We start from the raw sequence: 15,131 nt of genomic DNA, 5'->3' as shown, positions 1-15,131 counted from the left end.
TTCAAAGACCAGGTCAATGAGATTTTTGTCTTATATATGACTGATCTATACCCATTCTTTTTTAGGGAAGGTCTCCTTGACCTGCCTTGGGTGAAAAACAGCATTGAGTGCCATAACAGAAACTCATAATAAACTAACATAAATGCCAGTTATGAAATGGAAAAACCTACAGTTCTCCATTCACAAGTTGGCTGAAGCACTTGGAAAATTTCCCATGTTAAATTATGCATCTTAGGGCTAGAGAGATCACTGACACCTACTGCATCATCTATTTGCATCATTCTAAGTATTGTATGTGGGATATTCCAAATATTATATATTGCATATTACAAATAAATTGAGGAAAGCCAAACTAGTCAAACATGAGATCTTTTCTTCTGAAGCTCTCTCGTGTTTTTATGGTTCTGAAAGTGAAGGAATTAATGAACTATACAACATGGGAACACTGAATTTTTCAGTCTGACTATTATAATGAGAGCAAAGCATGGATTCTGGCTCACTTAGGGATTGGTGTTGAAAGGAGATCTGCATGAGCGTAGTTTACTTATAGTAAACTCAGCTGGCAAGCTACCTGCTTTCTAATTTTTCACTGCACCTTGATTTTATTTTAATCCTTCGGAAGTTGAATTAAGGAAAGTGGCAGTTTTATGAAGATAGTATAAGCATGAGTCATCAATCAATTTTCTTAGGAGTGAGATGCATTAATTGGTCTATAATTAATTACACTTCCAAAGTAGTGTGTGAATATGAATTATCTGTTGGACTAATTGGCATGTGTTTTAATGAAGATAACAAGGCTCCCTCTGAATATGAATTTTGGGATCAATGTATACATATGTTTATTTTATATTTTGGTATAATTGCAGTAGGGAAATGCTTAGCTTCATCTTGAATCTTTCATATATATATATATAGATAGATAGATAGTTAAATAGATATCTATCTATATATATATATTCTTTATGGAATTTCACTTTCTAAAACAAACATAATCTGTTGATAAAAACTCTGGTGATTTGTCTTCACCTGCCATTTCAGGACTGAAAAAAAACTGGACCAAATTTTAGCTAATTCTTTTCATGTTTTTACCATTTGAAAATAAAACTGTAAAATAAAACTGAAATAAAAAATAAAAAATAAAAAAACTGAAAATAAAACTGTAAAAGTTGTGTCATTCATGTCTCCTGCAGTTTAAAAAAGATGAACAAAGCAAAGATTCTATCTTCTTCCGAGATGGGATTAGGCAAATTGATTTTGTGCTCTCCTATGTTGATGACATTAAGAAAGAAGCGGAATTAAAGGCGGTAAGTACTTAGGTGAGAGAAATGGGAATCATTAAAAGAAGCAGTTTCTGTAGTTCAACAGGGTTGTTCCCATGAATTTAAATTATAAAAGTTACTGAAAGCTGAGACTTGGTCAGAAACCTAAGAATGGATTGGATGTGTTAAGTCGATTTGGTTTTTTTGGACTTTTCTGAACCCTATCTTCTTTATCTTCTTCCAAGTGACTGGTACTTTTTTATGTAACTCTGCAGTATTAAATGTAACCTCCAAAATTTGAGGTGTATGTCTGAATATAATATTCATTTTTTGCAGGCAATTTTCATTTTGAAAATGTGTGGCTAATCTATGCAGTCTGAAATAGCCTTCACATTATGCTCTATTCCTTATCCTGTTTTCTTTATTATAACACATCAGTTTCTGAGCTTATATGTATTTGTTGTTTAAGTTGCTTACTGTGTCCATCACCATAAATTAAGTTCATGAGACTGAGGACTATGTCCTGGTCACTGCTGTATACTCAGATGCCTTAAGCACTGGTGGCAGTATTGATGCTCGATACATATTAGATATTTGAAATAGTGAATTGATAAATGAGTCCATATGTGAAACATGTACACACATTTGATAACTACTTACATGGGAAATAAATATCATGTAAAATAAAAATAAAAAACAATAGATACTATCCCATAAGACCCTGTCCCCTTCTTCCACCGTTTTTCCCTGGAAACTCTTCCATCAGGGCCCTGAAACCCACCCCCTGTTACCATTTTCCTTTTCTCTAAATGTCCCCCTGAAACCGGACTCTTCACTGAGGTTCACTGCCTTCTCCAAGAGTCCTCTCAGGTAGTGGTTGGTTTTCACTCATGGGACCTTTTTCTGGAGATGGGTAAATGCCTGCCCTCCCCCCGTCTAATTGTTGATTACAGTCTGTTCTTCCTACCTTATCCCTAAAATTCCCTGAATTTTAATTCCCATCACATTAATCACTGCCCTGCTTTGCTGCTGTCATTAATAATCTTTCCCTAGGTCTTCCATTTTATTTCTCAACAGTTTGAGCTCCTGGTTCACTCTCATTCTCTCCACCAATATTCCTCTTAAGACATTGATGATTGCAATGCATACATAGATGACTGTTTTAGGATCCTATCCACTTTCTTCCTTGAACTCTCTTTCCATTTATCTTAGTCTCTGGCTCCACCATTCACTTCCCTAGAACTTGTCATTACCAATAACTTCGAGACTTTATCATCTTGTTCCAGGCATCTGACTATCTGACCAACCCCTCAAATATTTCTGACCAATACCCTTCCTTCAAGCAGGACCAGATAAGATACAATTACTGTAACCCCCCTTTTCACTGCTGGTCCTTACCCACTGCTTTCCTATGCCGACCCAGCTTAAATCTCACGGCCAGCGAATGTAATCATTCTATTATGTTTGCCTTCAGACCCCTGCCCCTCTCTCATTGTGCTTCCTTGGCAAAACAGTGACTGCAGTTAAACTCATCTTTCTACCAACTGGGTACTGGAACCAGGCAGAGAGGACACACAGAGGACACACCATGGGAGGGGCAGAGGACCATCTGGAATAATAAGCCTGTTTTATCACTGGGCAAAGAAGAGTGTCCCAAATATTTCTATTGATTTGTTTTTTTCCATAGGAAAGGAGAAAAGAATTTGAACAAAATCTTAGAAAAACAGGTCTTGAGTTGGAAATTGAAGACAAAAGGGTAAGTGTAGTTGTTAATTTTTACCAGAGTCTTGGTGTTTAAAGCATCATTTTCTTCTGCTACAGCCTTTGACCAGATGGACTTTGTGTTTGGGAGTGATACAATAGTTTCTCTGGCTACAGATATGTAGAGGTAGGGCCTGTGGTCTTCCCGGTAAATAAGTAGGTCAGTGTTCTGAATGTAAGATGATGAGTGGAACATTGTAAAAATAGACAGACATAATTCTACTCAGGGTGCAAAGAAAGTGAAGACACAAGTGTTTTCCATATGTCTCATTTTTAAGGCTGCCTGTTATCTCGCACTCTAGTTAACCTGGCTGTCTTATAACGACAACCCACTATGTAAGTCAGGTTGACTTTCTCTCCTCATGAATATGGCAAGTTCTTTCATTATTTTTTAAATTCTCTTGCCATGCACTGGTTTTCTAGAATTACCTTCAAAATGGTTTTTAAAGACCTATTTTGGATCCCCAACTGTCCATGAAACTCTGGTATTCTGTAGTTCTTATTTATCTTTTTTTACTAAACTAATAAATATGTGTTCTACCACACAATGTATAACTAGGTCATTCTCCTGTGTCCTGAACCCTTATTACTTAAAAGTGCTTCCTCTAGGTATAGCTGGGGAAGAAGAGTAAGTGTGTCTTATACTTTGTATGCATCCCTCATGTACCCTAAGCACAGTTCTGAGTTCATGGTTAGTCAATAATAACTTTAGAGATTTCCCAGAATCACATATGTGTCTGTGGATTTGGGCCTAGTGTACATTGACTCTTAAATACATTTTTTAGGGGCACCTGGGTGGCTCAGTGGGTTAAAGCCTCTGCCTTCAGCTCAGGTCATGGTCCCGGGGTCCTGGGATCGAGCCCCGCATTGGGCTCTCTGCTCAGCGGGGAGCCTGCTTCCTCCTCTCTCTGCCTACTTGTGATCTCTGTCTGTCAAATAAAAAAATAAAATCTTAAAAAAAATACATTTTTTAGAATATTCTTTCTCTGTCTCACACACACACACACACACACAGACACACACACACACAAACATGTATATGTCAATATAATATACAGATATGTGTTTTGAGCATTTGTTCCTCAAGAAGTTTTGCTGAAAATTTTCAATAAATTGAAAATGCTGTGACATCGTTATTTTTTTGAGATTTTATAAAACTTTGTTTCTTTAATCAGATTGGTATCAAATAAATCATGATGCTGCCTGATTTTGCCTCCTTTTTCGACAGAACTCCGAAGATGGAAGGACTTATTTTGTCAAGATCCATGCCCCTTGGGAGGTACTGGTTACTTACGCTGAAGTGTTGGGAATCAAAATGCCTATTAAAGAGAGCGATATTCCTCCAGCTGAGAATATCCCCTTTAGTTATATGCTCGGGCCTCTGAAGCTCCCAAAGAACGTGAGGCACCCTCGTCCTGAATATTTCACTGCTCAATTCACCAGACATCGGCAGGAACTCTTCCTCATTGAAGACGAGTCAAGCTTCTTTCCATCCTCAATGAGAAACAGAATTGTAGGTAGAGAAGACCTTTGGTTATGTCCCTTGAAGTGAGGCATGTGTGCCTGCGTGTGCTTGTGTACTTGTGCATGTATACATGTGTGATGCTCTGTCTGCACCGTGTGTCTGCATACAATTTGATAAGTACATGGTGGTATTGAGCAGGTTTAAAAGTCCATCAGGACCACATAAACCTGTTCCCCTACTGACTTATCAAGCTTGTTTAAACACCAAAGTTTGACAGTGCAGACATAGTTAAGATAGAGGCTTCGTGTAATACTGGAAAAGCTCTTAACTGAGAGCCAGGGCTTAGGTTTTATTCGTTCTTTGTAAAATGGTTTTATAAACTTAGAGTTGGGTTTTATAAACACAGTGCACAGCTGGATGAATACTGGCCATTCCAAATGAAAATGGAATTTTAAAATTTCTTTATATAGAGAGAGCATTTGAGAAACCTCAAAACTTTCTCCTCTTATTTAAAACCATTTTCAGTCTAGAATAATAATATTTCCTCTCTATTTGTAGTCCTAGCATCTTTACGTTTCCCGTGAAAAGCCTCTCCCCAAAAGACTCATGCTTCCACTACTACACTGTTTCCTCGTGTTAAGATAGGAATAAAGTCTACCTCATAGGGTACTCTGAGAATTACATGACTTAAAATATGAAAGACTGATATCTGAATATACTAGATGCTTAGTAAGTGTTAGGTATTATTATTATTGACCTGATTTTAGAGGGGAAAAAAGTTCTGGTTCTTTGGTGCCCCTTCTCCTTGTTGCCTATGAATGTGATCACCAAGGTTCTAGCAATCACAGGATCCTCCTCCTGGAGGTCACTTACTCTCTTTCTGGACTTGAGACCATATTCCCTTAAGGTTCAGTACTCTTCAGTATTTAAGAAGGATTTTGAAATAATCATTTTTCTAGTTTCTCAGTCTTTTTTTTTTAAAATCACAGACAGGAATATTAAACAAAATACAATGTGTAGGATTTACATATAAAAATAGGAATCTACAAACCCAAAAGTGTCCTCCTTTTTCTTTCTTTTTTTTTTTTTTAAGATTTTATTTATTTATCTGACAGAGATCACCAGTAGGCAGAGAGGCAGGCAGAGAGAGGAGGAAGCAGGCCCCCGCTGAGCAGAGAGCCAGATGCGGGGCTCCATCCCAGGACCCTGGGATCATGACCTGATCCGAAGGCAGAGGCTTTAACCCACTGAGCCACCCAGGCACCCCTGTTCTCCTTTTTCTTAACAGAAATAAAATACCACCACCACGACCACAACTACAAACCTGAGAGGCAACTTTTAAGGGAATAAAGAGCATATGACATGGAATCAGAAGACCTGGTTTCAAGTCATAACTCTGCTGCTTTCTCAATGAGATAACCTCTCTTAAGACAGAGATAATGATAGTCAGTACTGGCATTATTGTCAAAGTCAAATGAAAGACTCCATGTGAAGCCCTTTGCAAACTGTAGAGTACTTTGGATAGACTTGTTATGTTAAAAAGTAGCTAAGGAAAGGCCAGTGAACCAGAAGGAGCAAGTTAGGACCCTGATGAGGTATAGACATATCAGTATCCATTTCTCTTTACTTGTTCTGTGTAAAGAGTATGGATGCCTTAGATTAATTCAGCATTAAAACAGAAATTTTTCCTCCTTCACAGTGGAGCAGAACTATTTTTGCTCTGTTGAAGAAGCTATTGGGGAGATTAACGTTCCTTCCTATCCTCATCCAGGACTCTCGAGTTTATGTATCTACACATTGAAAGTATTCCAAGAGCATCTTACACTGGTCTTGAATTTCATACTTCTCAAAGCGTCTTCACAACCATCATGACATCTGAGCCTCATGGTGTATATTTTGTAATATCTAGCATGTACATATATTCCCCATTCTGACAGCTATTAACTTTATTCCCAACTTTTCTGATTTACAAACAATTCTGTAGTTTTCAACCTGGTACTTACATATTTCAGCATTTATGTAAATTTTTCTGCAAAATTGATACCAGATACAGAATTTCTGGATCTAAGGGCACGCACATAAAAAATTTTTATATTGCACTATCACCCTTTACAAAAAGATGTACTAGTTTAGAGTCCTAGTGACAATGTATGAGAGTGCTCCGTGTTCCACATCTTTCTTAACATTAGGATTTACCGATCTTTCTTTTTCTCTCTTTTTAAATTGTGGCATAGTATGAATAGAGGTAGGCCCCCCAAGGTGTAAGTGAAGAGCTTACGCAGCTGTGTGACTACCACCCACATCAAGGAGACAAACTTGTTAGCCCTCCAGAAGCCCTCCTGACTTCCCAGTCACTACTCCCATCGTCCTCAGCAGAAGCGGACTTACATTTTATAAAAATGGAATCATGCAGTAGATATTGAGTCTTCAGGCTTCTTCGGTTCAATGCTCGTTTGGGTGATTTAACTCTTGTGTGAGTTTTTGTGCATTCATTTTCATTACTTTGTACTGAAGTTTATTTGTGTATGTGTCATTATGGTTTTAATTTGCGTTTCTCTAATGTGTGTTTGGATGTGTTATGGCTTATTTAGATAGGCACTTTTGTGAAGTCTTTTGTCTGTTTCTCAGTTAGGTCTTTCCTGGTTGATTGGTAGAAATCATTTATGTATTCCTATGAGTCCTTTGCTTATCATATACATAACTGATCTTTTCCTACCCGTGCTTCCTTTTTCTTTCTTTTAATGGATTCTTTTGCTAATCAGATGTTTTAAATTTTAAGGTAGTCCAGTTTCTCAGCCTTTTCTTTATGAATCATGCTCTTAATCTTTTAACTACCACCAAGACCATGATGTTAATTTCCTATGTTATTTTTTAGAGGTTGTATTATTTTACTTTCCACATGGAGAACTAGTGTCCACCTGGAGTTCATTTTTGTGCACGGTACCATTTCCCACTGTATGTGTGATCATTCAGTTTGTCAAAATTATTGAAAATATTCAACTTTTCATACTGTTTTTCAGTTCCACCTTTGTCATACTCAAGTTTCTGTATACTCGTAGGTCTAGTTCTGGGTCCAGTTCTGCAGCTTTGATCTTTTTGTCTCTTTTTGTATTGATACTGACAATGTTGAACTTTACTTGAGTTCTTAGTCCTAGAAAACAGGGACCGTTAAAGAAATCCCCCACTCTTCTCATTCTGGGAAACTGTTTCCTGTAAAGGACTACCATCCACCGTATAAGTATTCCTGGATAACCACTGCCCCCATCTCCCATTTGACTTGACAGCACTACTTGCCACATAGTTTATCATAAATTCACCTGGCGATTGAAGTGTCGATCTATGTTAGTTGTTTTTAAAGCAAGAAAAAATTAAGCTTCTCATATCTCTATGCCAAGCAAGTAGTTACAGTTTGGAGTCAGGTGCGCAAGCTACCTTACTGGTAGAGCCAGGGCAGTAGGGATGCTATCTTGCTTCATGTTTACATTTAAAAGGGATGGCTCCTAGAAAACTTACGGAAAAACACTTCCTGGGTTGTAAAACTATCAAGAGGCTTATTTAGCTTTGCTGCAGATTTACATAAATCTCAAAGGGATAGAGAAAGAATTTATACTTACAAGTTCCCTAAAGGAAATGCTCTGAGAACAACATTTTGGCACCAGAGAAATTTCAGTTCTTTTAGATTTATAATTAGCCTTGTAATTTCTCCCTTTTGTAATTAGTTTGTAGCAATAAGAGTCAAACAGGCCCTCCATATTCTCACTCTTGGTCTAATAAACGGCCAGCTGAACTCTTTATCCCCACCGATCCATCAAAACAAAGGATGTGTTCGCTGAATTGACCTAATATTAATTAAACTTTGCTCCCACAGGAACCTAAACTGTGTTGTACCCTTAACCCAGGCCAACACTGGCGTATATAATAGCCTTTTCTTACCACAAAGAAGGACACTCCCTGAACCTGGCTTGCCTCTCCCAAGTGAATGAGTGAAGGAGTGAGTGAATGAATGAATGAATGAATAAAAAGAAAAGTCCCTTTCTGCCTGACTCTTCAGATGTTCACAGGTCTCCCTATTACAATAGTTTCCCTCCCCCTCTTGTTATCATCTTTTCACATAATATCTTTTCTAAGTCCAGATTTGTTTTTATTTGACAATACCGTGCTGTATTTTTTTTTTTAACCATGGCTTCATAATAAGTCTCAATATCTGGTGGAGTAAAATTTTCTACTTTGTTAATACCCTAGGACAGAGTTCTAATTTTGGTGACTCTTTCCCAAAGAAATAATCCAAAGTATATAAAATAATTAGTATCTATAATACAACAAATAGATAATAAGTATCTATTTATAAAAATTAAAACTGCTTTCATAAATTGTGATATATTTGCCAGCATGTAATAGTAAGCTGCACTTAAAGGTGTTGCCATATTAGCTAATGGTGATTCAAAAACGACCAGCACTGTAGCACACCAACCAACAAACCTTTAACATAGGAGATGTAAGAAAAGGGAGGTAAGGGAAATAAATCAAGAACAGTGCTGAAAAGACCAAATTCAGCAGAAAAGCAGAAATTCTGAAAAGTTGCTGGAAAACAAAATGCAGATAGAATTGAGATGGCAGGAATAGGAAAGCAGAGGACACCAAAGCCCAAATTATATGGAGGAAAAAACCGAAGGCAAAGAGACAGCTGATTGCAAAGTATTGTAGATATATGGTAATCTTGTGTTAATAAATTCAGGTGTCAGGAAGGGGCCCTGTAGAAATCCTCAGAGTAATTGAAGTAATCAGCCTAGCTAAGTATCAGTTCTATCCCATGTTCCCCCAGACGAACCGTTAGTGGTGATACTACACTCCCAACTTGAAGGCCTGATTGTAGGAATTTTGGCACAAGACTTCCAGAGGAGCTTGGGACAGGAGAAGCAAAATAAATCGTGATCCATTCCTGCCTCTCCCCAAAGGAATGGAGAGTGTTCATACCCAGGAGCTAACCTACCTACAGACTCCACACAAGCTCACCCTCCCCATCTTCCCTCAAACAACAGAGGGAAGTTCCTTCTGTAATCAGAGCCTGTATCTACATTCAGACAAAGTTGGCCATTGTTAAATTGGGGTGGGAAAAAAATGTGGATAGCATAAAGTTCTGAAATGTGTGTGTAATGCTTACCTCATAGGTTTATTACATTCTCTCCCGATGTCCTTTTGGCATAGAAGATGGGAAGAAAAAGTTTGGGATTGAAAGACTGCTAACTTCTAATACTTACTCATCTGCCTATCCACTCCATGATGTAAGTATAAGGTTGGTTTTGAAATGCTGAGCCCATTTTCCCTCTGACATGAAAAGGTCACCTTGTTGGGAGAGAGACTCTTCCCTTTGCTTCCTCTTTTATGACAGGTTACTTAATTCTTCCTCACATTGGTAGAGAGATATATAGTGGGGTAATAAACACTATACAATGGATTCTCTGTCAGTCTTTCCTCACGAAAGGCTCATTTCCTTTTAGAAGATTTTGAGGATTGTGGGTTTGTTTTAGGGCATTAATTCTCTTTTTACTATTACCAGGTCATTAAGCCAAGCTAATATCCTCAGGCACCAGCAACTTTAATCTGTACATCCAGCCTCCCAGTAGAGTCATTTAAGATCGCTAGAAAATCAGGGGTACTTAGCTGTGGTGAGAGGTAGTTGTAACTTACTGTTAGTTTTAATTTTTTTTTCTTCTTTTTTTCTATCCTGAGTGCAATATTAGGTACTGGATTTTCTGTGCATTAAAGAATCATTTTTCAAGGTACCCAAATAGGCTGCCTTTTAATTTATTATATTTCTCAAGATTCAGTAGGATTAGCTACAGAAGAAGAAAAGAAAAAAAGTTGGAACCTAGGTGATAAAAAATCTTATACCTTATCATATCATGATTTTCTCATGTGCTTAATTTCGATTGGGTATTTATTTATGTTGTCTTCAGCAGTTCACTTGTCTGGGCACACAGTTAAAAAAATGTGTTGAACTACGATGTGTAGACAGTACTCTCTGTCTCAAAGGGTTATTATTAATAAGGCAACTCAGTATGTAACAACGGAGAAAATGCATGACACAGTACTGAGGTTCTTAGGTGCTAATGTTTGCGATGCATGTTTTAAATTTTCTGGGAAATTGTGTCAGTGATTACCATTGAGGACCAGACAAGTCTGGAAGAAATTTCTGTCACAGTAGTGTGACTTTGGATCATTCACTGAACCTTGCTTGAGTATGATTTTCCCATCTATAGAATAAAAGTGTTAGGGTATTTCTAAAGTCCCAGACAGTCGTACTGTTAGCATGAATCCCTGAGCTGTGAATATTCCGGTAGGATTTGAGTAGAGAAGAAAGGGCATCCCACAGGGAAGAAGAGCTGGAGTCAAGCCAGAGTCTCAAATTTTAACTGGGATTTTTAACTAACTGGGTGGAGGAATCTTAATGATTATCACTATTGTTATAGTAGTTTATTATAGATTTTAGGAGATAATTGTACATCAATGGAATATGAAAACTCAAATCAAAAGCAAAAGAAAAATTTGCCTCATTCACTAACCTTGTAAAAGTTGTGTTTATTTACTTCACCCCTGTCTTTTGCTATGTCATTCAAGTACTTTCTTTTTGAACATCTGTAGGGTCAATATTGGAAGCCTTCAGAACCTCCCAATCCTGTCAACGAGAGGCACATACTTTTCCAGAATTGGGCTCGGTTTTCCTATTTTTACAAGGAGCAACCTTTAGATTTGGTTAGGTAAGTTCCCTACATACTATCAAACTGATTAAAACTTGGTGACGTGATTTTTATTCACGTGGCCTCACATTCCCTTTCTTTTACCACTGTCTTCATCCACGGCGTGTTACATCTTCCCAAGTTTGCAGCCACACTGTCACTCAGTCATTCGTGAATAGAATGCCATTGCCAGAGTACTTCTCACCGCCCCACGGTGGTCTCTGGGTAGCTCAGAGGTTGAGTGTTGGTAGTTAGGTAGGCTGGGTTCAGATCCAAGTTCTTCCTCTTAGAGGCTACATAAACTTGGCCAAATTATTTAACCTCTGTGAGGCTCATCTGTAAGGTGGGAGTAACAATGGTGCTTTCCTTAGGGGGGTGTTTAATAATGAAATGAGACATGAATTTTTTTTTTTTTTTTTTAGCATAGGGGCTAGCACTTAGTGCTTCATACAAATTAGTTTTGTTTTGTTTTGTTTTTCTCTGAGTCCAGAAAGCTTTTGTATGGAGGTGTGTGTGTGTGTGTGTACGTGCACGCGCACACACGTGTAAATCTCAGAGATCCCTGAAGGCTCTTTTTCCCTGACCTCAGTTCTTTAGACGGTTTCATTGGCTAAGCAAGAAGACCTCCGTTGCAGGTTCCTGCTTTGAGCCCTAACAATGCCCCGTGCATACAGGGTGTCAGGAGACTCGTGCTATGATTTCAATAAAGGAACAATCCTGTGAGAGCCCTGGTTGCTCCACACCTGCAGTTCTGCTCAGTGATTTATGCTGGTAGTGCTATGCTAGCGCACCATCACGGTGTCCCTTTTAGGAGACCAGTGTTGGCGCACACATCCAAATCAGCTGAAGGGTTCTCTCGCCAGTTTCCTTTAAGAAAAGTAAGGGGAAACTTTTAAGAATAAATGAAAGGCAGATAGCATAGGTAAGCTGGTACTTTCTGTAAACCATTATATGAACTCTTCGTTGGATAGATGTTTTAATTGTTTTGAATAATGGCCATTTAATTTTTTAGATGACAAAAGAAGCACATTTATGAACCTTCAAATCGTAAAGAGATGAGCAAAGTCTTAAGTGAAATTCTACTTCCATGGAACTTTGTAGAGGGAACTGCCCTTGATTTGGTATTATCTATTCAATTCTGTTTTTATGTGCATGCATAATAAAATGCATACGCAATCATACTTTTTTCCTTAGAAAAAACAATGGCAACTTTATTTACGTTTTTGCTGCCATTTTCTTTTTGCGCTAAATAATATATTATTGGTACTCCTTCTGCGAATACATCTAGATCTATCTCGTGCTTTTTAACAGAACATAAAGTGCCACATTATAAATGTTTCATAATGCACTTACTTGTTCTTCTGTTCGAAAACAAGCAGTCTGTTACTGTTACAAACCTGCTGCCAAGGACGTTTACAGACATTGGGCCCTTGGAGAATGTTTTTAGAGCCTATTTTTAAAGAAACATGGTCATCATTTAATTTTTTTTATTTTTTTTATAAACATATAATGTATTATTAGCCCCAGGGGTACAGGTCTGTGAATCGTCAGGTTTACACACTTCACAGCACTCACCATAGCACATACCCTCCCCAGTGTCCATAACCCAACCACCCTCTCCCTATCCCCCTCCCCCCAGTCCCCCTCAGTGTGTTTTGTGACATTAAGAGTTTCTTATGGTTTGTCTCCCTCCCAATCCCATCTCTTCATTTTTTCTTTTCCTACCTCCCGCCAACCCCCCCCACCTTGCATCTCCACTTCCTCATATCAGAGAGATCATATGATAGTTGTCTTTCTCCGATTGACTTATTTCGCTAAGCATGATACCCTCTAGTTCCATCCATGTCGTCGCAAATGGCAAGATTTCATTTCTTTTGATGGCTGCAGAGTATTCCATGGTGTATATGTACCACATCTTCTTTATCCATTCATCTGTTGATGGACATCTAGGTTCTTTCCAGAGTTTGGCTATTGTGGACATTGCTGCTATAAACATTCGGGTGCACGTGCCCCTTCGGATCACTACGTTTGTATCTTTAAGGTAAATACCCAGTAGTGCAATTGCTGGGTCATAGGGTAGCTCTATTTTCAACTTTTTGAGGAACCTCTATGCTGTTTTCCAGAGTGGCTGCACCAGCTTGCATTCCCACCAACAGTGTAGGAGGGTTTTCTCTGCATCCTCGCAAGAAACGTGGTCATCAGAATGAAGGTTTACATAGTTTCTAGTGTTCAAAATATATAGAAAATATGTATTCACTTAACATTTTTAAACTCTCAATAGGTGTTTCTGCTATGAATATTCTCCAAAGGTTTGTACTTATCACCCTATGAACACATTACCTCTTCGGTCAGTGGGGGCTAGATCTGTAATACTTTGTTAGCCCTTGCAAATTTCCTTTTACAATAAAATGAGAAGTCAAAAAAAAATGAAAAGTCAGATATTTAACCAGGTGACAGTATCTAGCATAAATTTAATAACTTTTAAAAATGTTTCATCTTATTATAGCAAGCTATACTGCTTTTCCATTTCAATAGTGAAACGGCATTTTTAAATAAATGTAAAATTTTAACAAAATTTAATTAAGGAACTGATAACTTAGGTGAAAAGTCTTTAACTAGTTAACTGAAAAGGCAAAAAAGAAAACACTATGTTATCACAGAGGTAACAACTGCAGAAAATAGCTATTATCCATGGGGTTTCTTTTTAGTGTTTATGTAAGATAATATTCTTTTTCTAGGAACAGACAATGAAGTATTTAGGGGTATAATATTAGTATTTAGGGGTATAATATTAAATATTAATTATTTAATTAAATATAATATAATTAATTATTTAATTAAATATAATCAACCAACTTACTTTCAAAGGGCTCATCAAAAGATATCTACATCTATATCCATATCTCTATATATCTATATCTATATTATCCAAAGATAGATATTGATATATAGATACAGATACACAGATAGACAAACATATATATATCTCTTCATATATACATATATATATATGCAGAGAGAGTTGTATGAAGAGAAAGTACAAATGGAACAGTACTTTTGCAATAAAAGAATTAAAAAGTATATGGAAGTTATCTAAATTATTCTTATAACTTTTTCCATATATTTGAAATTATTAACAAATGGAGAATTTAATAAAAGGAGAGTACAGAAGTAGATCCACACATATATGGTCAACTGATTTTCAGCAAAGGTGCTTGGTTATTCACTGGGGAAAGGATAGTCCTTTAAACAAATGATGTTAGAACAAATGGAAATCCATATGCAAAACATGAATCTAGATCGTTTCCTACACAAAAATGTAAACTAATTTGAAATGGATTAGGGAACTTAGTGTAATGGCTAAAACTATAGAACTTCTATAGAAGAATGTCTAGGAGAAAAATTTTTAAGGCCTGGGATTTGGTATGTACTTTTCAGAAAAGACACAAAAAGTACAATTTAAAAGTACATAAATTTGACTTCATAAAAATAAAAAACTCTGTTCTTTAAAAGACACCATTATAAAAGTAAAAAGGCAAACCACAAGCTGGAAAAAATACTTGAAAGACACATATTGACAAAGGACACCTAGAATATTTAAGGAACTCTTACAATTCAGTAAGACAAAATCATTAAAAATGGACAAAAGATTATAACAGATACTTCACCAAAGAAAGATATTTATGGATGGTCACTTAGTAATCAAGAAATACACAGCATCTGTATCCACTAGAGGAAAAAAATTTAAATGTCTGTCATTGAGATACTAATATACTACCCATTCTAATAGCTAAAATCTGAAAGATTGACAGTAGTAAGTGCTAACAAGGATGTAGAGCAACTTGAAATCTCTAAGTACTGCTAGAATGCAAATGGTGGAGCAACTCTACAAAAAAATTTGACAGTTTC

At 37.1% G+C, this 15,131-nt stretch overlaps 1 protein-coding gene across 2 annotated transcripts in view; it reads left to right on the top strand.

The window, feature by feature from the left end:
* Positions 1 to 15,131, top strand: part of ANO5 (anoctamin 5) — a 94,483-nt gene that overhangs the window by 34,175 nt on the left and 45,177 nt on the right. For both annotated transcript variants that reach the window (XM_080815979.1, XM_080815980.1), the window contains exons 5-9: positions 1,191 to 1,304; positions 2,947 to 3,015; positions 4,249 to 4,533; positions 9,654 to 9,767; positions 11,128 to 11,243. In XM_080815979.1, coding sequence (XP_080672105.1) covers positions 1,191 to 1,304; positions 2,947 to 3,015; positions 4,249 to 4,533; positions 9,654 to 9,767; positions 11,128 to 11,243 — 698 coding nt within the window. The remainder of the gene's footprint in view (positions 1 to 1,190; positions 1,305 to 2,946; positions 3,016 to 4,248; positions 4,534 to 9,653; positions 9,768 to 11,127; positions 11,244 to 15,131) is intronic.

Source organism: Martes martes, assembly GCF_963455335.1.
Source record: "Martes martes genome assembly, chromosome: 10".
Taxonomy (NCBI): domain Eukaryota; kingdom Metazoa; phylum Chordata; class Mammalia; order Carnivora; family Mustelidae; genus Martes; species Martes martes.
Note: the sequence above shows the minus strand (reverse complement) of the source record. Positions and strands in the feature narration are given on the sequence as shown.